Genomic DNA, 21737 nt, shown 5'->3' with positions numbered 1-21737 from the left:
ACAAAAGGGACCGACAGCAGACCCACTCCCAGTAGCATAAGAGGGACTGGTATACTAGTGGTGAATAAGGCCCTGGACCCAGGATGTTGCTGCCACAGTACTGGATGTTTGAAAAATGGTCCAGGCTTTAATGTATCCCCTCAGGGGGGGGCGACAACAGTAAATACGTAATATTGGTGGTGATCTCTGCATCAATTAACTAGCCAGAAGCTGTATGGCTCATTCTCTGTTGGAGAAATAAACTCAGTGGTTTGGTTGTGCCACATGGTGGAGAGGTGCCCAAGGTCACAAGTGGAAAATTAGCCAAACTTAAGACACTGGCATAACTGCCACGGATGTTTGATAATATGATGGGAGCAGGTGATGGGAGTAACCTGGATAATGTTATGGCAACCCAGTGAGGAAACAGAAGTAGGCAGCTCTAAAAACAAAAACAAAAATAGTTGCTGAAGCTTTGCTGACTTTTGCTCTGTCTAACTGGCATTCATCATGCACTGAAAATGTGTGGAGGGGCAGAGCCCAAAGCCTGGCCCTTATAATTGCTCCAAAAAAGGAAAATCACAGTGTGACCGGGTTTGCCTTATTTATGTTAGTTTCATTCCTTTCACGTCTTTGATTACACAATCCCTGCACAATCTGCAGTTTGCAATACGGAACTGCATGGTTTCTTTGTGGGACAGCGAGAGATTTGCCTCAGACAAGTTCTGTTTCTCTGCTCAATCCATCAGAAGAACGGGCTGCTCCTTGCAAGTGACGCGTTCTCTCTCTCTCGGGCTCCTTGGTTTCTTTCATCAGGTAAGGATGTAATCACTGACTAACAGAGAGTAGCTTCCTCCACTGTAGGCTTCTTCAGTTACTCCACTGTTACCCAATCATTTCCTCTCCTTCGTTCCACATGGTGCCCTTAAAGCCGAGATACCTGGTTGCTTACTAAAGTGAGTGGCTGTCATATAAATGTCCCCCACTTTGTGCCCTTTTGAGATGTTTGCATTAAAGTGAATCTAATCAAAATGTAGGCAAAGTTACAATAGTTAAATATTTACTTAAAAAACATTTCCGTTTATTACATATTTCCTATGTGCCATGATGAATCTCTCCTGATGGCAACAATAAATGGAGAGGAAAAAAAACAGTGGCACCCGAGGTACACTTTCCAGACCTTTCTTCGGGAGCTCCTAAAACACTAATACAATGCAAGGCCGATATTTCTTCACTGCATCAGCTTTAATCCATGCACGGTAGGAAATAACGTGTTTTGCCACTTTACCCTTCTTGGGATCATCGCGTGGCCCCTTTTTGTCCCCACACCCCATGAAACTCAATAGCTAGTAATTGGGCTATGGATACATTAGATTCCATTACTGGTGGAAACCTTGGCTAGCGTGGCGGCTACTGGATTTAGCATTCAAATCTACATGATGTAGCCCTTAATCAGTGCCCATACGTAGGTCGAGTAAATCGTTTTCATAACTACCAAGGGCAACTACTGCTTGTTGTTGCTCGCGGTGTTGCCTACAGCCCCTGAACTAACTCCTAGAGACACTGACTGAAAACAGTTTCTGTAGTCAGCCCAAAGAATTGGAAACGGGCGCCAGTTTCAGGAGTCCCTTTCATTTAAAACATGGCGCATTTATAGATCTACACACTAGGTGGCAGTGTTGCGCCTCTCATTGAACGTCGTGCGTCTTGGTCTGAAGCCTCCGAAATATTAAAAACACACAAAGACACATATTGCAAGAGGTCAGGGGGGGCAGGATTTAAATAATGGGGCTGTGTGGGTAAAAAAGCGCGCCCTTTTTTCCTACCAACTTGCATATATTTTAAAAGAACATTTTTAGACAAAATATAACGTAGGTGCAAGAAATCCAGAAACCCCCTCGCGAGCCCTCCACACACTGCAGCCCCTGTCGCTTCGGAAACGACAGCAGCACAGGAGGAGAAGCGCTCCTCGGGCGCCGGGCGATACTTACACTAAATTGCTTAGAGACACTGGGATGAGCTGCTGCGGTTGGTGGTGCGGCTGGTGCTGCTGATGCTGCTGCTGTTGATGCTGCTGCTGCTGCCAGGCAGACACATTGCCTAGCGACAGGCCGCTGGGCGAGCTGAACGCCTGCAGTGAGGTTAAATCCGCGCTGGTGAGCTGGTAATCTGCAAGGGGGGGAAACAAAGTTCAGGAGAGAAGCCAGCTACACAAACGGCCCCCCTCGCGGTCATTTACTGGCAACACACGTCCCGCCCAGAAGCAGTCTCCCATTCCTGGCAACTAGGGGCACCGCACCAAGTGGCAGTGCCCACAGAAGGGGCCAGCCGAGAGGCCGGATTACACATGAAGCTAACGTGTGCATTCCCCGGTCCTCTGAAGAGTTTTCAGATCAGTCACACCTCAGCATCCCAGGTGAGTCCCAGGGCCTCCCCAGGTCTGCTTGGTCCGTTTGTGACCCCAGGGTGCATATGAAGCCCGCGACAGCGGTGAATAGATTGCTAGTCGCTCTCACACACACACGTCTAAGGCTGACCCTTTAACTGCGCCGAGGACTCCTTCGTGGTTACACAAAGCCTCGTCGTCCCAGTCCATAAAAAGAAGTACAAATAAATAAAATAAAAGAGGAACATTATAAAACCGCAACACAAAACACGTCCACGTGAGGGCGCCACACATTTCCCCCGCCCTGTTGTGTGAATGGGTATAACAGTACATGAAATGGAAAAACAGAGGTGCAGGTACCCTGTACCAGAGTACATGTTTGTGTCTGAGAAGTGCCGGTACTCTCCAAGTAATAGTATTACGTCTCTCTTGAGAAGTGCAGGTACTCTCCATCTCAAAATGAAAAAAAGTGCTGGTACTCAGTACCGTGCCATTTAAAGCACTGGGCAATAAAGCACCCTGCACTGGAAAATCAATACTATTCTACTCATCTCGCTGAGCTAGCTGGCTGCTATATGGTACTTGAAATAGGGTATTTCCTCTCGATTACTCAACGTGGCATTTACATTTCAAAATTAATCACACTCGTACTTCCCTGGGGAGTGAAAGGAAACACTTCCGGGTTCCCATCTACTTCACGGGAAGTCTCGTACACTGATATTTCTGTGTATCAATGAATACGGAACAGCTCCATTTCACAGAAAAAATGTTTTTTTATCGCTAGTACATTTTTAGAGAACTGGGCACCCCAATAGTGTCCTGCCTCATCTCTCGGTCCACATCATGGCCAGTTGTTGTCCCTGGCTTGGTTGGATACTACAGGAAACTGTCTAATTGCACTTCGCACTCTTATTAGAAGCCAAACATGCCATACACCCAGGGTTGGGTGTCTTCAGTTTCACTCGATCCCACCCAGCCATGACAAACAGGGCAGCGAGGCTCTGAACTGCTGCCAACCTGCAGCGCCGGCTGGTACCGCACCCTCTGGATGTCATGACACATGCTCGAATGAGTCATATATAAATCATCCCCTTTATCCACAATGAAACACTGCCCCGCACTTCTAGTGCGCATCTTGGCGAAGGTGGCCTTTTATTCTGGCTCCTTAATCAATGTGTTGCACAAAGTTCGGGTGACTAGATTTTGAAAATCAAAAACTGGGACAGGCCAGACAAAGAAGTAGGACTTAAGGGGGGGACAGGACATATAAGAAAAGGAGGTGTGTGTGTGTATATATATATATACATATATAAAAAAAATAAGAAGTCTGTGTATATATAAGAAGTGTTTTATAAATACACACAGTGTATGTTCAAACACTGTGAAAACTGTTCTCGCTGAATATTGAAGTTAAAAATAATATTTAGAGGCTTAGTCTCTAGTACCTTTACATAGGTACCTGAGCGGACAGAGTTAAGGTTTTCACCTAGAGGAAACACTTGGGGCCTTGGGAAGCAAAGGATTGCGGCACTGGTGTATCCTGCCTAATTGGGCCCAGCACAGACTTGCTCTGAAAGTTGAATGTGCTTGTTTTTCTAAACTGTTCATTTACAAATCATCATTAAAGCACAACGGCGTGGCCTCCTCTCGGGCCCCGAGTTACCTTCTCCCCTCCACTGGTACCACAAACTGTGGCTCAAAATGACCTCCTCCTGCGGCGCCTGGAGGATGAATAATTACTTTTCGCCTCTGGAAATTAAAATATTTGTAATATTCTGCAATGCTATGCAGGACAACTTAACTTGCTTCCAAAAACGGGGACATGTTTTTAAATCTGTAAAAAGAGTCGGACACCGGGACAGGCTACTGAAAACTGGGACTGTCTGGGGAAATCCGGGACGTATGGTATGGCCACCCTACACAATGTGTCCTCAACTCATCCAGGAGGCGTATACCCACAATGGAGCACACGTGGCGGCACGCTAGCTTAAATTCAGACTGACATATGTAATTCTTCGTATAGCAATCTACTTTCGACAGAGGTGCAATGGAGCGAGTGGACTTCATGGCAATTCACGGTCTCTGGCTGAACCCTCTGCTGGCATCGGTTGTCCAGATCGGAGAAGAGGCCAGTAAGGACACACCGCTCAGAGGTCCAGAAACAACACCTCTATCCCTTCAAACAAGGGGAGCCCCCAATCCCTGCAGAGGAGCCATGCTACCTAGTGTAGACAATCAAGGAACCCCCTCTTTTTTAAAGAGATTATAGTGGATGCAAAGTTCAATATCGCCTTTGCATATGTGATCCTTTTATTGTCTAAGTGTGGTGCTGTCTTTCTTCAGTATGGCTTCTTTGTGCTCGTCTCATGTGAATTCTACAGTAGACATGCAGCTAATCCCATCAGCCACTGCACGCCCCCTAATGGCCATCAACCTCTTTCATTAGCAGCGTGAGAAACTCCAGAGGTTATAGGGGCAACAACTGGCAGTGCTTCTGTTTTGTTTTCAATGTTTGAGGCCTGTTCCAGTGCGCCTGACTGATGTAAATAAAGTGCTTCATACAGATAACAGCCTAGGAAAAAAAGTATCACCTGCAAGATGACTCGATCACTCCTGTCAGAAGGTGTCTAGAGTGAAGCTTTATGAACCCTGAAGAAATGTGTCACTTGAGGGGGTCTGAAAAAGATCTGGGATTCGAGTGCCCCTAGGTCAATTCAACAAACAAGATTCTCTTCTAAAGGGACCAGGAGTGGGAACTCCAACTGGAAAAGGGATTACCCAATCCGACTTTGTAGACCTCAACTGCAAGGGTTTACTTCAAGACATGTTATGTGTCCTTAAGTGCTTGGACCCTCCAGGGCTGAAGCACTATGCAGGCGTAGATTGCAGAACAGCGCACAACCTACACTTCACTGTACTTCCATGTAACCCATGAAAACAAATATCTCCTAAATTCAAATATTTTTGGGTTTTTCATGAAGCCAATCCACAGTTTGTCTGAATATTGTTAACAAGTAGGGCTCCCTAAGATACTGCTTGAACGGCTTCCACCAGGACATCTTTCAAAGACTAAGCCTTCCAACAAAAGCTGCAATGCATGGTATGGATCAACTTTATGTTCCGGCTCAGCCAACAAAGTTGAGGAAGAAGAACTATCTAAAATAACTCCCAGTGAAGGTATTTGTGTCTGGTACTTGGAAGGCTGGTTCTTCCCAATCTTTATTTTCAGCTGCAAATTTGAGGAATGCAACATCTTGAAGACTGGACCTGAAATGACCAAGGTAACATGCAGGCTCAAGATGATTCAGGTTCTCCTGAAGGTCTATTGAACCAAATAACTTCTGCACCTCCTCATCGGCACCACTGGGAAGGGAGAAGCCATCCACAGTGTCGAGTGAGCTGAGAATCATTCAACAACAAATCTTAATGTAAGTTTCATGTGATCCTGCGCTGACTTCCCTGGGGCCACGTGAGCCACAATTCACACCTTGAAAAGCGCAGGCTGAAACCAAAAGAATCCCCGGCACCACAAACACGATCTACTTGTACACAATCACCAAATGAATCAACAACTTCACAGACATTGATGTGTTTCTTCAAAGCATATACAAATGTAGCATTATAACACTTGCACGTGTTCTGGTACGTGGAGATATTAGCACAGCAAGTTATACATACCTGTGTTGTATGCTGTAGGCATGGCAGAGAATGGTAGCCCATGATGTGTCAGCAAACTTGGGGTGGCCACTGAAACAACCGGGGTAGTTAGCGAGTGAGTCGCCTGTGAAACTCCAGATAACCGCTGCGTGCTCTGCAAGAAAGTGAGAGGGCACTCAAAACACAATAACTACCTGGAAACAGCCAGCATCCTCATCTTTTTAATGAAGTCCCATAGGTCATTTCAAGCATCCTTTCAGTGACCCAAAGTGGGTCGGAACAGGATTTGACGACAGTCAAAGCTCAAAGTTATTTTCCTTCATTTGTACATCCACATCATGTAATAACAAACTTGATTACAGCCCCAACATAATCAAATTCACTTGAATAACACATTTATTCTTCCAGTCAGTTTGGCTACTCATACACCATAGTATCAACCAGAATCAATTACAATGTCTCCACTAATTCTCAGAAGTCTGTTGCAAGATTGTTCATGGGAGTGCAGAGTGTGTATTGACAGGTGTGTGATTGATCGCTGCCACCCAGAGTTTTAGGTTTCTTGTTCTTCAGCAATTGAATTGTGTGACACTTTGATTCACAGATGAACTGGCGGGCCATTGCCTTTCTGGTGCGAGCTGGACAAAGCTGTAATCTTGCAATGCTGTTTGGAGATTTGTTCACTGCTTGCCAGCGATTAGCAGTTTTGCTCGATTTAATACACAATCAAATAATTGTCCCTAAATATCGACCCAAACCTCTTAAAAATACTTTAACAAAACATTAATACAACAACTTGACACAACTCAAAGCCGGTTTCACAAAAACAAGCAAAATGTCATTCAATAATGGCTACAGAATGCAGGTCCCCCTGTGGTACCTCAAAAATATGGATCTTTTCCTATGATACTTAGGACCAATATTTCCACAAAATGCATTCTTTCAAATCACCTGACCATTTCTAAGTAGCCCATCTGTCAATGGTGCTTTAGGGACGGGGGACAGCGGGGAGAGCTGCCGCTGTCCTCCGCTCATCTCTTCTACATCTATTATGCACTGCACTATGGTAGCTCCTCGCCGATCCACATGAGGGTGGTCTCTAAACACGCAATGGTGTCAATGACCTTCATCAAAGGTCAGAGTGAGCAGTCAAGAGTCAAGTGGGCGTGTTTCCGTAGTCCGGCTGTAAACATGGCAAGTCCATGTATCTAGAATACATCTTTGAGCATCCACTTAGAGAGCTGCTGGCCTTATAAGGGAATGATGATCTTGCCTCTGAATACAATCCAACGAGATAAGCATCACAAAGTGCATAGCCATAATTCTATTGCAGCCAAAAACCCAACAGCAAAGCAGCTAGGTTTAAACCCCTAAAAATATTGACTCTGGACAAATGTAAGTTAAGGACGAATACACTTTGATTAGAATAACTGTGAACTCTGGACAAAACCTCCCGGCTAGGCGTCCATACTCTGCTGCTCTAACATACTGACAGGAGGAAGTAAATTGCTTAATATCATTACTATCGGACTGCTTCTGGAAAACATGTTCAAAGTACCAGACCATTAATTCTTAGGTGAAATGAGCACAAAACGAGAGCGCTAAACACCACAACAGCCGGAAATTACCATCAGATTCTGGAAAAAACACCAACAAAGGAGATCTTCTAAAAGGTTGTCTAACATTTTGTGCTTTGCTCAGCTTTTCACGTGGGTTGGAGCCTGTGAAACCAAGGTGATACAATGTTCTACTAAAACTATGTTAAGTTTGTAATACCCCATGTGTAGCAGACATCCGCAGTTTGTGAGACCTGCTTCGGCGCATCACCCTTGCCTAGGGGTGGCATGACGCTGTTGTTAATGAGATTTTCACGACTATGACCAGACAGGCAAAAAGAAATACTTCAAAGGTTTGTCTGAAACCCAGCTGTTTTCTGAAGTTTAAGATATTGGCTCCATTGTAGTAGGAGAAGGACCTAGAGATGTCGATTACTAGGTCCTTTAACTTGATATTGACACCAAGAACAAAGTATTCTTTATTGCAGCTTACCTTCGACAAAATTAATCTAAATGCGATTAGTTAGGTTGAAAGATCGCCTTCCAGCTTTAAAGAAGAGCCGCTGAAGCGAGATGGACAGGCCAGAAAATGAGTATCAATCGAAGCGCACCACAAGCACTGTGCTGTAATAATGTCAACTAAGTTGTATACTCTATATTGTCAAAATTATGTGTTTGGTCATATGAACCCTATCATGCTAGTACAGAGCCTGGGGTGGTCCACATCAAGTCTGGTCCTTCTAGTTTGAAGAACAAACTTTCTCTAATGAAAACTGGTCGGGGGAGGGGGGTTTAAGGTCACGAGCAGCAAACCACCCACTTTCCATGGCAAACAATTTACTTATTTCAGCTATCCACTCATGTAAAGTCTGTGACAATTATGCAAAGGGATGCACAGGATGAAAAAAAGGTGGAGAATGTCCTTGGATGAGCTACAAACTACCTACGCAAGGCTTGTAACAACAGTCTTGCGCCTAATTCCTAACATCCAATAGAGAACAGTCAGTCAAGCAAACAGCTTTGATTTAAAGTTGCCTGTTTAGGATTTAAGAGACAGTCCTTAAACAATTTAATTCTTGGAACCAGTCACCATAGCCCAGTTACATTTTTAATTCTTCTACTCTACCACAGACAGCAAGCCCTCCACAGAAGGGAAGATTCTGCTCTTACTCGTGGGAGGTCCACCCAAAAACAAATAAGATCACAAGATTATTATTAAAATGAATGAAAAAAGTATTTTCAGCTCTCACGTGTAACGAGTTTCAAGGATTTCAATACAATATCATTTTGGAGAATCCATACAACGGTATGCGGCCATACTATTTTACAATGTGAGCTTCTGGGGCCGGTACGAATAAAAGCAAACGGATTACACCGGTAATAATTTTGGTAGATACACTCTTATATAACGCTGAAACACATGCTAAGTGTACCTACCACAAGCACAAGGGGTAAAATGTTCAGCCTTACAATAAGGCAAAGCGCTTCAAAGAACACCAAAGATTTTTCAAATGTTCAGAAATCAACCTTAGCTATTGGACATCTTGAATGAACAATGTTATTGTGAAACAAAAAAGGTGGCCCTAATATATTACGTATTAAACATATTTGTTTAACTTGGAAAATGCAAAGAACAATGTACTGCTGAGCTGTCTGTTTAGAAAAAATACATCTTATTTTCCTTCCATTAAAAAGGTGGTTGTGTATGTATCCTTTCAGTTACATGAGAGGACTGAGAAATGGTGATGAGAAATACATCTTATTTTGGAATTTTGGGGAAGCTGGAATAGATAAAACAGGTGATTAACACCAATGTTCTTCAGCCGCAACCCGATCTGTATTTTATCCTAATTGTATTAGGTGTAAAATGGCATTTATTGCTAGATTAAGGATTCCATCTTGATTATGTAGCATGGAACAAAGACTTAGTGACGTGTCTCTGAACTCTGTCTTTCCAGTTAATTCGTTCATTTCTCAAAATTAACTAGGTTCTCTTTCCTTCAAACTCTTATTAACCAGCTTCTTTCACAGATCTCAACATGGTCTGATATCAGAAAGGGTTCCTTGTTAAATCAACCGACAGGTGACTAAAGACTGAACCAGTCTTCCTGCAGCAGGAACCCGCTACCCCACAGGGCAGTACATGCAGCACTGTTTTTGACCTTAAAACTTGAGCCGTCACACTCCCCTTTAATGGGGGAGGGACCTCTAAATTGAGTGGCCACCTGTAGTTGAGAAGATACCGCCTCATGTCAGGGTTTTAATCTCTGCTTGGAAACATTGTTTCAGTTCTGCTGTTTCAAACAGGCAGCAGAAGGAAATGAGTAAGCTAAAATAATATTTGAAAATGTTGCTTTCAACATGCATTATGCTACTTAATTGCCTCTTTATCGCTTTGTGTAAGGTAAACTATGCTTAGTTTGCCTTGGGTGTGAAATGAAACTCTTATTTATGCCGGCCACCTCTTATAGCCTGGATCTAGGGCCTTGAAGTTGTTCGGACAGCTTGAAAGCTCTGTATTAGGGGTGTCCATCATTGGTTCACCCCAATCCACGCCAGATTTTCTGGATAGCTAGATGGGATCATTTAAAATACACTCAATATAAATGGGAATCGTGTACAAAGCCACTGGTTATCTTAAAAAAAAAGTACAGAGAACTAGCCCTCTTGAGATCAATGCAACTCTACGAGAAATAAATAATCCAAACTATTATTGTTGAGTTGCACAAATCAAACATAAAAAGGCAGCATAATCAATAGAAGAACATGCTGCCATCATGATTGCAAACTGCCATCCAAATTTTATATTTAAGTGTCTCCTCTGAAGAAGAAAAAATGAAGCATCAAGATTATTATATATGTTAGGATAGAATGTTGTAGCCTAGTGCTAAGCAGCTTGCAGTCTTTTACACCATCGGTGACGAAGCAAAAGGCACTGCCTCAGCTCCAGCCCTCTGGGGAGAATTTATCACATCTGCACCACTGACGGACTGCTTTCACAAGGTTGTGTGAAGTGTGACAATATGATTAAAATTATGGGAACACGCAAATGAACTTGCCATCCAACACTCCACTTCTCCTGCTCACGCCTTCTTGAGTCGGGTGTGCATGTGCATAACAACTGCTCATCCATGGTGATGTCACAATCAACGGGCTGGGGCCAAAAAACGCATCTGTTTTTTCGGCAGTGGAATACTGAAAAGGCCAAACTATTTTCCAAGCGATTGCATATTTATAAATGCATAGCAGCAATCTGTTTTTAAGATTCGCGGTATAGTGCTTCCTGAAAGCCTCAATTCACTTATTCTAGTGCCTTCTCTTAAAGGTCTGATTCCTTTCTGAATGTCAGGCCGTCTGCCCTGATGTGAGCATAAAGTTCAACCTGATTTTTCACTATTTCAGAATAGAGACCAGAATAGTTCTTTTGGGGCTTTGCAGATCGGATAAAGTGCCGCATGGTTGATTCACAGTTTAAAGAAAGAACTGTGATGAATAGCATATTTGTCAAAATGTGAATCTTAACAAATGCTCACTAATGAACAAATATTGACAAATGGAAGGGATCTTCCAGACTGGAAAGATTGGGCAGTCTTTCCCGATAAAAGATGATAATTAAAAAAAAAATGGATATAAAACTACAATGAAAGATCAATAAAAAATTAAAAGAACACCAACAACTAAAGGGGAAAGAAGAGAATATAAAATGATAGTATAAGTCCCAGCCGCCTCCGAGAGCAGCTGAACCAGACCCAGACAGCAGGCAAAAGGGACAACCGGCTTTGCAACACTAGAGGGTACAGCGGGATAGCACACGATTCTTAGGGACCTAGGACACAACCACCCATTATCATGTACTTACCACACTCTACCTATTAGCATGCAACTCAAGGGGGGAGGGGGATAGTTCTGTTGTTAAGGGGTTATTGACGATGGCATACCAGAGAATGTTACAGACAAGATGTGTAAGCCAGAAACCAGCTTAGAACATACAAACAACTGTATGTATTGACAATATCCAAATGCCAATCAAGTATATTTAAAAAAAAAAAAAGTCTCAGCCGCAGCACTGGTCTTATTATTTGTAACACACATTTGACGAGGAAAACATGACAGGCATGCCTTAGAACTTCTGAAACTTAACAAACCGGTCTGCTGTGGTACCGATGGACTTAACCATAAAAGACTAAGGGTACTGATAAAATCCAAAAACCAAAAAAAGGATAATGTGCACAAAAACAAACATGACATTTGATACAAATACATAGCACGAATGCACGTGTTTACAACAGAACAACAACACAGCATGTAGACATGCAATAATATTCAGGAGTGTTGCAAGGAAACATCAGTGGCCACTGCACGGTGCAAATAACCTCGGAGGATGAACCAATATCCACGAGACTCTAGGCCAGTTTATATACAGACCAAACTAATTCAATAACAACCAGTCTGGAGGATCTTTATTCACAAACACACCATGCCAGGCCACGCAACCGAAAACTTTATTAGATTATAGTGTTACTGAGCGATATGATAACACAGCTTTGGCCATTCTGATTTTGTTTCACCTTGAGAGAATTTTAGGGCATCAACAATTAATAAGAGATTAGGCTCTTGGTACAGGCTGACAAACTTGTGTCAACAGAATATTTCAAACATAGAAAAAGACGTTCAGTGTCTTATAAATGTTTCTGGAAATGCACACATTTCCATAAATATTTCCCAATAGGCTACATTTGTGATATAAAAATGTGCAGAATTGGAATCGAGCATTCTCGAAGCCTACGAGAGCGCTGGTCTTCAGTAACCAATGCTGCGGTTATGCTAGTGACATCCACGCAGGTCAAGAAAGAGGGCAACTATATCTCAGGTGAACCTATTAAGCACCCAAATATTGCACTTTCTGTTGCTAAGTCTGTAAAAAACTGCCTCCTCCCTGCTGCTGCTCTACATTTGGGACCACAAGATAAGGCATGGGCGCTAACCCTTTCTCACTGCTACCCAATATGGTATACATGATAAATAAATATAAGCTCGTCAACAACCTGCTCATCTAATTGAATGCTCTGATTCCATATGCTTCTCTCTCAACTCTCTGATGACACCAATCGGTTCATAGTGGGCGGACTCAGAAGGTGCAAAATATCTAATGTTCTGCTGCAGCCTAACTGTCACAAGGCAGAGCAGTACGACGCTGTACACCCCTCAGTGCAAACACAGCGTCACGTCTGGAAATGCAAGGGGAATGGAGAATAGTTTAGGAAAAGAGTATGAATTCAGAAATAGAGTATTTAAAAATGGAAAGAAAAAGAAGTCTACCATTTCCTTCCCAGTAGATGTTCAAGAGTCCATTCCACAGGATACGAGAAGGCTACGTGGAACACCAGGCAAATCTTCTCTAGCCAACGTTGGATCAACAAATGGCTTTTCACAGCTCAAGGTTACCCGCCTTGTTCTCTCAAACTGACCGTCTTTGTTCCTTCCCTAGTGGAAATGCCCGTCTGTAGCAAACATCATCTATTATTTAGCCATTTAACCAAATCAAGAGCTCCATAGCGTTGTGATGCTAACGCTCCAAGGCTACAGAAGACACAAATGGGTCATTAAGGCCTGTCCTGAGCCAGAAATGACTCCTCATAGATTTTGAAAGGTGCTGCATGACAATAAAATGCTTGTAAGATGATAAAACAATACTTACAAATGGCCCTTTGAAACTGTAGGGGTCTGTAGTTATGATCTTCAGCTTTCAAACAAAGAGACAACAGAACATTTGAAACACTGAGCAACTGAGTCCGTTTCCACAGAAGAGGGTGGCATGGTCACTGTACAGCCAATGGGATACATTTATTCCACAGTTTCTGGGTGGATTATTATGCCCATGCCCTGAACACCTGAGACTTGTAATAAGGGTAACACTCAAAGAGGAGACCATTGAGAAAGTTGAAATAATGACTAAACAGGGCAAGTCTCATGAGAGACATTAGCAAAGCAATACAAATCTAGAAAAGACAGCTAGGAAAATAATAAAGGTCTGCAATAGATATTCCCTGATAGAAGATTAACAGACAGGAAGAACACGGTATTATAGAAACACTCAAGTACCTTTTTGGCATGCCAAATGGTTCAAGAGTCAAGGGATTGTATAGTGGGAACATCAGTAGGGCAGTGAAATGAAAACACAATGGGAAGTACCAGGTGAAATAAAATGAATTTCTTCAGAGGGCACGAAATTACTATAAACTTCTTAATTTCCAAAGACTTGCTATGGTGTTTAACAAAACAATTTAGGTGCTGGAAGACTTCCGGCTTGTCAATTTCTGATCTTTTGCAGAACCCCAACATTTGCTGGTTCTGTGCAAACATGGAAGTACATAAAGTTTTGTACAGTTTTCTGTTGGAACGGAATAGCTAGAGTTTCCTCACAGATTTTAACGGAACCATACCATCGTGCATTCTGTTCTACGCCTAAAGGCGGACAGTGTTATCAGCCCCACCTCAATGGCCGCCGTCAACGTAAGTAGTGGGGAGACCAAGGGAGCAGATTATGATCCGGCCTTGTCCTGGCACAAGTGGTACTGCTTAGGGTGTGATGGTAGAGGAGGATAGGATTTGTCGTGTGGCCCTCTGTACAAAAGTTATTTTGAACAGGACACCAGAGTCCTGCTTTGGTTTTACCTTCGACGTTGATCCCAGCCCACCTACCAGAGCCTCGAGCAAACTAATTACAAACACACAACCATTCAAACACATATGAAGCTCACAAGCAAAATGTGCGAAACACTAGCAAATGCCACGTATATACCACAATATTACAAGCACACACTGGTCTAAGGAAAACACTACATACATTTAAAGTATGATACTGCAATTAACTTCTTTCTTTTAATCATGTCTAATGCTGCTTTTTCATGTCTTTTAAATGTGTATTAAAAAAACAACATGTGTCACTATCAATAAATGAAGGGTACACTTTGACTATTTTAACAAATCATCTCTAGGACTGAACAAGTCATAAGTAAAGAGGAAGCGACATTCCGCCTGCTTCCCCCACTTAAAGCTTACTGGGACGGTTCAACAGGGGAACTATTGCAACATATTTAAACAGTCCTGCCCCCTCAAAAACCCCACACACTCAATGCAAAGCCGGGGGAGTCTTGATTTCACTGCATGCCATGTAGAGGACAGCTTGCTTTTTGACAATTGCTCAATCACGGTAAGCCACTTGGCGGAAGAGCTGCCACGCTCTCCTTAACAAAACCCATCCAAACATTGTTATCAACCCCATGAAATGCATGCCGTAGAAGAAAAAAAAGGGCAACTTACTTCATGATTTTGTTCTCCAATCTGCTCTTTGATACGCTGCAGGGTCCAATCGGAGAGCATCTCGGGGGTCATGGCGTTGAGTTGCCCTCTAATAAGGCCCTGAAGTGGGTCAGAGAGCGTCTTGGACGTTAGAAAAGGAATTGAAACTTCATGACACAGTGAGACACGTCGCGATGAGACAGCAAGCAGTACGAGGTAAATGGTACTGTGTTCACATCCAGCTCTGTCAGTGGGCAGGCTTAGCCTATAAGCGTGCAATGTCAAGGGTCAAATGGGAAAGGTCGTTGACATCAAGCATGCAAGGGGTTAAAGTCAAGAAGTTGCACAGGGAAAGGCTCCTCAAACTGCTAGCTACTCCTCAAAGCACACTGGCACATACGTTTTGAGATTCTTGGCAGTCACACAACACTAGACCATAACATAACATACTTGAAAAATGCAAACATGTGTTCTTATAAGTTATGTGCAGGGCAGTGTTCTCATGAACTAGCTAATGAACCCAGACTAAATGATTAACACCGATATATAGTCTCAGGGCGCCATGGCGAGGACCGCATTACTAAGTCAGGGCGTCCATTTCTGTGCAAGGCGGTGTGATTGGCATTTCTCTGAGGTTTTCGCCAATTGCTAAATTATAGTGATCAATTGTAAGTAGAAGAATGTTTTGCATATTTCCGCCAACAAAATATGCTGACTCTGGCCGTAAACATGGAGGCATCTGCCATTTGAACATTATTTTGGCTGCTACACCAGGCCCGATTCCATCACAAACTAGGCTCTTCTTTTGGCATAGCTGAAAGAAGCTCATGCAGCCCATCAAGAAATCTTAGCAATAAACGAAGCTGAACGCCCACAGAATAAAGGGCTTGGAAGGCTACATGTCAGCTTCAGCGGCCTCCCATTTTACTGAAGTAAACTGAGACAAACTGCCCTCTGGCCACATCTTTGTAGCAGGACAACAGTGGATCAGTTCTGGCTTAGAAGCCTGCCTGCACTGTCTGCCCTGGGGCCTCCATTGTGAGCTGAGCAGGATCCCTGGCAGCAGAGGAATTGGCTGTATTTCAAAATACAAAATACTGAATTAACCACAATAAGGCCCTTGTGTTTAAGCGTCTGCCACACACACCCAGGCAACCTCTCTAGTCTGCAAACTTCTTTCTGGAGGGCAACTGGTAGTTCGGTCTAAGGAGCGTTTCAAATTCTGACCACCTACTGAGGCTATCATATGCGATCAGCGAGGGCTCGTCTCCAGAGAAGAGCAGCTGGGAGCTACAATTTCTACATGTTCTCTGAAAGTATACGAGTTTCAAGGCCACTCTCTGGTCTTTTGCAAACTGCTGTCTTTGGAGTAGAAATATATGCTCTTTGCTGCGACCACATTGCCAACTGCTGTGGTTAGTGGTGGTTCCTCCTTTAGGGCGGTGGAGCGCCGCCCCATCTGCTGCAGGCACCGCAGCTGCAGAAAACGTAAAATTATGATAAAATGGTCAATGGACACAAGTCATATGACCATTTTACAAGTGCACTCTGTATCGTCACGCGGTGAGGCCATTCCTGCTGCTGATTGTCTGCAGCATTGATTTGCCTAAAAGTGCGCATGTCAGATTGGCTGGCTGTCTTGCGATGGCCAGCTTGACAAGCACATTTCAGCCCGCACCAATATTAGCTGTATAAGAGCCGGGACAGACTGCAGGCACAGGCTCCTAGTTTAAAAAGGAGCACTGAAATACCATGCTCCCACCAATCACGGCGCTACTCTCATGACGAAAATGGCAGAACAGCAGCTCCAGGATTGGTTAGATTCACTGGCGCTTTACTTCACTATCCACGCAGTAAAACAAACTTGTAATTACTACAGACACTAATCGTTATGCATGATGGTGTCACTGTGCTTGAGAGACGTGGGACTACCACAGTCCGGAGAACGAGATGGACTAGAGAAATGAAGAATGCCCCCTGCACGCTGTGCTCTCCCCAGGTAAGCTGACTTTATTTATTAAGGCCAGATCATATTAGGATTTAGCCACTTAGCAAAGGAAAGACGTCAAATGTTTACAGTTAAGTGAATCCACCAGAGACCAGTTGTGACATCAGTCTGTGAAAGCCCTTTAAAAAGCGGAAACCCCGTGGACACACGCCCACTCTGTGCATATGCAGATAAGTGTTTAGCGGTGCCTGGTGGGTGCCTGCACGGGTACCTGAGATGGGCCAGAGTTTCCACATTCTTTTATCACCTTTCCCCTGAACATCAAGAGTGTCTTGTGTAATTTGGAGTCTCTTTTTTACCAAGCTCTGCCTGTCCGAATCTTAAGTATTTACGGGGTCTGGGTCCATCTAATTTGCGGTTTTCGTGTGTTGTGTTAGTGCTATTGTGTCGGTTTTCCCGTGCTTTGTCGGTGAAGTGATTCAGGTTGTCCCTATTTACAGGGGCATTCGATGTAATGTTGGCTTGAGCTTTAAAGACTTTATGTGGAGTTTGGCAGTGCATATGCGTTTAATGTTGTGCTCAGGAGCGGCTAGTGACTTTTGAAAGTGGCCACAGACTATTATTAAGCTATTCCTGTTATCTGTCCGTGAGCCCCGAGACCTGCTTTGCTTGTTTCGCCCTACCACTTTCAAATGTCACTAGCCGCGCATGGCTGTGGCAGTCAAGTGCTGTGGGTGCACGCCCACAGCCTAAATCCACCCACTTAACACAGGATCCTGGTGCATTAGTTATAAAGGCAGGATGAGTTTCAAACACTGGCCAAATCCCATTAGAATAAAGGTTTTCTTTCCGCTAAATCTATTCTAAAGAAAATAATGGGATGTCCTTTCCTCATATTTGACCTTTCTTTTGAGTTAGACAGATTACTCCCTTTTCCTTAGTCAGACCATACTTTATTTCCAAAGCACAGGCCTTTTGAAGCAAAGTCTTAACACCTTCCGCTCAGGCCTATCCTGAGAAGTGGTATTTTAGTTTCTTTGAAATTTTAGATGCTTTCGATTAATTCAGACTGTGTCCCTTTTACCAATTCAGCTATTTGCCATCAAGGCACTTTACATACGTGCAGAGGATTGACGCAGCTTTTGGATAGGAAAAGGTGAAGAGACATATGTACCAAACTAGGTGTGTACTTGGGCAGAGGAACATACAGGGTCTAGAGAGGTAAATGTGTTGAATTCTCCTTAGAAATACTGCACAAGCGATGCAGTCACACATGCCCCTGTAGGCTCTCAGGGCAGCAGACAACCAGCTCCTCAGAGTTCCCTGGCGGTGCTTTTCCTCTGTATGTTCACAGACTCTGGCAGTAGAGTAGAACCACAACCATCTACAACATGCCACAGGGGACACAACCGTATTTTGGGTTTCTTGACTTGACCTTCCATTTACAGCAGCCAGACAGAACAGTGCTGACATTCTGATCTTATTCAAAATTGTTAAAAATAGTTTTCATGGTGAAAAAACAAACCTTGCCGGGCAACCACACCAAGAAAAGGCTTCCCCTTTTTAAAAAAAAACTTGCAGATGGTGTACGGAATGCAGTTATAGACATTTTCCTCCCCCCCAAAAAAAGAGACATCCTAAAAGAAATGCAGAACAACCACAAACAGGGTTGGGATGAACTGTGGAATGGAATGTTACTGCTTTCAAATAAGAAACGTAAGAGCTTCTTGTAGGTACAGTACTACAGAGAGCTGAGATTGCCACTGAAATTCTTGTTTACAGGACAAAATGCAGACACACAAATATAACACAATGATGCCAAATAATCATGTTAAAATCGCTTATATCTGAAGGGAACGGACATTTTATTTTCTAAAGAGAACATGCACACACACCAACTGATTCTATTTTGGTAGGTAGTTAGTACTAAATGGCAGTGGGAGACTTTTTGTCTACAAAGATTTAAGAACAACTAAGTTCTGAGCGAAAGACTGGAAATGGGCTAGTCGACCACTCACTATTAATGTTAAAACAACCCTTAGCTTCTTTTCGCCCAGCTGTCTGCCATTCAGTTGAACGGTCCATGCATGTGTCAGGCATACGACTAGCCCACTGGGGGCCTTCACAAACCACACAAAGTGGTACAGCAATGGGGTGATATATCCTGCCTACTGCGGACAGAACAGTCATCTACCCCGCTCGAGCTCTGCACTTTGACTCCAAAATGGAAAGGTATCCACTAAGCAGACAGTTTGGCCTATGAAACCACTGCGCCCCGCACAAAAGCTGTGGTCCGCCGGCCACTATGTTCTTTGACCTCAAGCAGTGACTGAAAGCAGGCTGTTCCTATTGCTCCCGCAGATATTATGAGAGATAAACAGAGAGGAGTGAATAGCAAGAAAGAGTGAGTCTTTGGGGCAGGTGTCTTGGTATTGTGGGTCAGTTGCCCCATGGTGGGCACTAATGTCTAGGAGCAAAAGGATTGTGGCATGGACTGAACCTTCCACATGCACTTCACAATTGCTTCTGAAAACCAAAAGCAGTGTGCCAGGGTACCTGGTATACTGATGCTTTTAGGAGGTACATTAACATCGCAGCAATATATGAAATGCCAAACATGCAACTCAGGGAAAATAAAAGGTAACAATGGCAGCCTCTTTCATTATTAACTCCTTGGGCAGTATCTGCACATATCTTAGATATTCTAGCTCCCTTACTTACTGCATATTATTTTTCATTTTAGATTCGTTTTGTTTATTTTAAAAAAAATCTATACAGCCCAGTGTTTGCACTGCCCTTCAAAACCCCCCTTCTGATCTCACTCAAAAGGCTTGGAATTCTTTACATGAAATGCATGAATTGAATGTACAACTCTATATTAGTGTTTGCTTGTCTCGTAAGGGTAAGAAATAAGTCACTCCTTGCTTCAATGGGTTAGCTAGGCTCACAATATTTATCATGAAAAATAATAATCATGAGAAAATATGTAATTTAGGAACGTTTATGAATGGAGGGGGAGGATTTTGCATTGCATACAACTATATTTTTGTCAGGGACATACAATGTTAGTCCAGGATTTACGAAGATATGACTTTCTGAAGAAGGAACCAAGCACATCTCTTTGTGTCAATAGTAACCGCTTCTAAAAACTCCCAGGATGTGTGTCAATAGTAACCGGCAACTCGCTTCTAAAAACTCCCAGATGTTGATTAAAACAACTACAGTGCAGGTTAAGGTGCGATTTGACATTAGTTTGAACACGTCACAGCAATACTTTAAACACACCACACATTGAAGCACAACTTGCTGAAACTCACCAGTTCCAAGTGTTCCTCCGTCTGAGAGCAAAATAAAGCAGAGACAAAATCCATGTGGTGGTTAATACAAAACTACTGTAAGTTCAAAGCACTCTGTATGCCTTTGAAAACCCCAAAAAAGAATCATTCAAAAAATATGAATAGTTTCACGTGGCACTCAAAGCTGCTTATATACAAGTATTCCGCTGTCACTACAAAAGTCACATTTTGACAACAAAATTATATGCTTTCTATGAAGAACGACCGTCAAGTTCTGTTAGTTGTTTCTTTTGCTTAAATACTGAACACAAGAAAAGACTACAGGCCCGGCAATTACACCTATTAAGATTATATAAGAAGTATGTATGAAAACGAGGGATTTTATATATAAATAGGGAAAAAAAAACTATTCATACACAGTATTTACACAATTCCAGTACAAGACGTTTAGCCCATAAAGGGGCATGCGTCGAAGTTGCCCAAGTAGCCTAAGCGCACTATAGACCAAAGTACTGTGGGAGACAATTCTATTTTCATGAGACATGCATTTCCCACTAGGACAGTAGTGGACATTCCATAATGATCTAACACTTCTACACTTACTGGGCGTGACTCATGGGGGTTGACGGGGGAAGTTAAAGGCGTTTGGGAGGGATAACAACTGATTCTATGTGGGATAGGATGGGGGAAACTTGAGCCTAGCAAGGCAATAGAAGAAACTGCTGTTTTTGTTTTATAAAGTTGATGTAAAACCCAATAAAGTATATATTTCTTTTTTTTTTAGACGTTTATCCCCTAAAATATTTTAAAATTCAAAAATACACAATTTAGAATAAAATGTAACATTAAATTTAGCGGCCGTGAAAGATGCTATTTTGAACATTTGGAAACTTAAGTCCTGATTTAGGCACAGTACATCACAACCAGCAGCTGCCAAGACCTCCTCGACAAAGCTTTTAACTGAGGTGCCAGCAATTGCCTCTGTGCCAATTCAAGCCTAGTTGTCGCCAACAAATACTTTTAGTAGTGGTTATGAAGAACAAGATTAAATATTATATTATTTCTCTTCTAAAGGCAGGTAATGGCAACGAGGAAAATATTGACTACTATGCCTTTCCAGTCAACCAATCAATACGAATAAACTTTCTTCGGTTTCAGACATAAAACCATAAATACACAACAATAAAAAAAGATACATTTCATTAAAAGGAAAGAGAAATAAATAGATAAGTACATCGAAAAACATTCATACCTTAAACATCATTATGTAAAATGTTGCTATAACAACACCTGTCACCTAATCATTACTACATGTACAATTAAAATATGATGTGTTGGTTTTTTTTTACGTAAAGAAGAATAATAGTATTAAACCCTGAGGAAACCATCACAAATGGTCGGTTCTGCTGAGCTTTAAGGATTGCTCCCCTCACTCACACATCTCATCCTACTCTCCACCGCATTCGTTAACTGTCCAATAAGGAGGCTTGTCTACAGAAATTGATGGTCAACACGTCTGGAAGGACGAGGATTAGAAGTTGTTGCGAATTTATAAGAACCTTAAATCCCCAAAAAAGGAGCTGACTATTGGGGCCTCGCTTTCATGACCTTAT

At 42.8% G+C, this 21737-nt stretch overlaps 1 protein-coding gene across 5 annotated transcripts in view; it reads right to left on the bottom strand.

Moving 5' to 3' along the window:
* MEF2D (myocyte enhancer factor 2D) overlaps window positions 1-21737 on the bottom strand; it is a 449440-nt gene that overhangs the window by 15232 nt on the left and 412471 nt on the right. For 2 of the 5 annotated variants that reach the window (XM_078671228.1, XM_078671229.1), the window contains 4 exons: window positions 20146-20166; window positions 14902-15000; window positions 6044-6176; window positions 1971-2148 (listed from right to left, as the gene is read on the bottom strand). In XM_078671228.1, the coding sequence (XP_078527354.1) occupies window positions 1971-2148; window positions 6044-6176; window positions 14902-15000; window positions 20146-20166 (431 nt within the window). The remainder of the gene's footprint in view (window positions 1-1970; window positions 2149-6043; window positions 6177-14901; window positions 15001-20145; window positions 20167-21737) is intronic. The other 3 variants (XM_078671231.1, XM_078671230.1, XM_078671232.1) reach the window with 3 other exon arrangements.

Source organism: Lissotriton helveticus, chromosome 12, assembly GCF_964261635.1.
Source record: "Lissotriton helveticus chromosome 12, aLisHel1.1, whole genome shotgun sequence".
NCBI lineage: Eukaryota > Metazoa > Chordata > Amphibia > Caudata > Salamandridae > Lissotriton > Lissotriton helveticus.
Note: the sequence above shows the minus strand (reverse complement) of the source record. Positions and strands in the feature narration are given on the sequence as shown.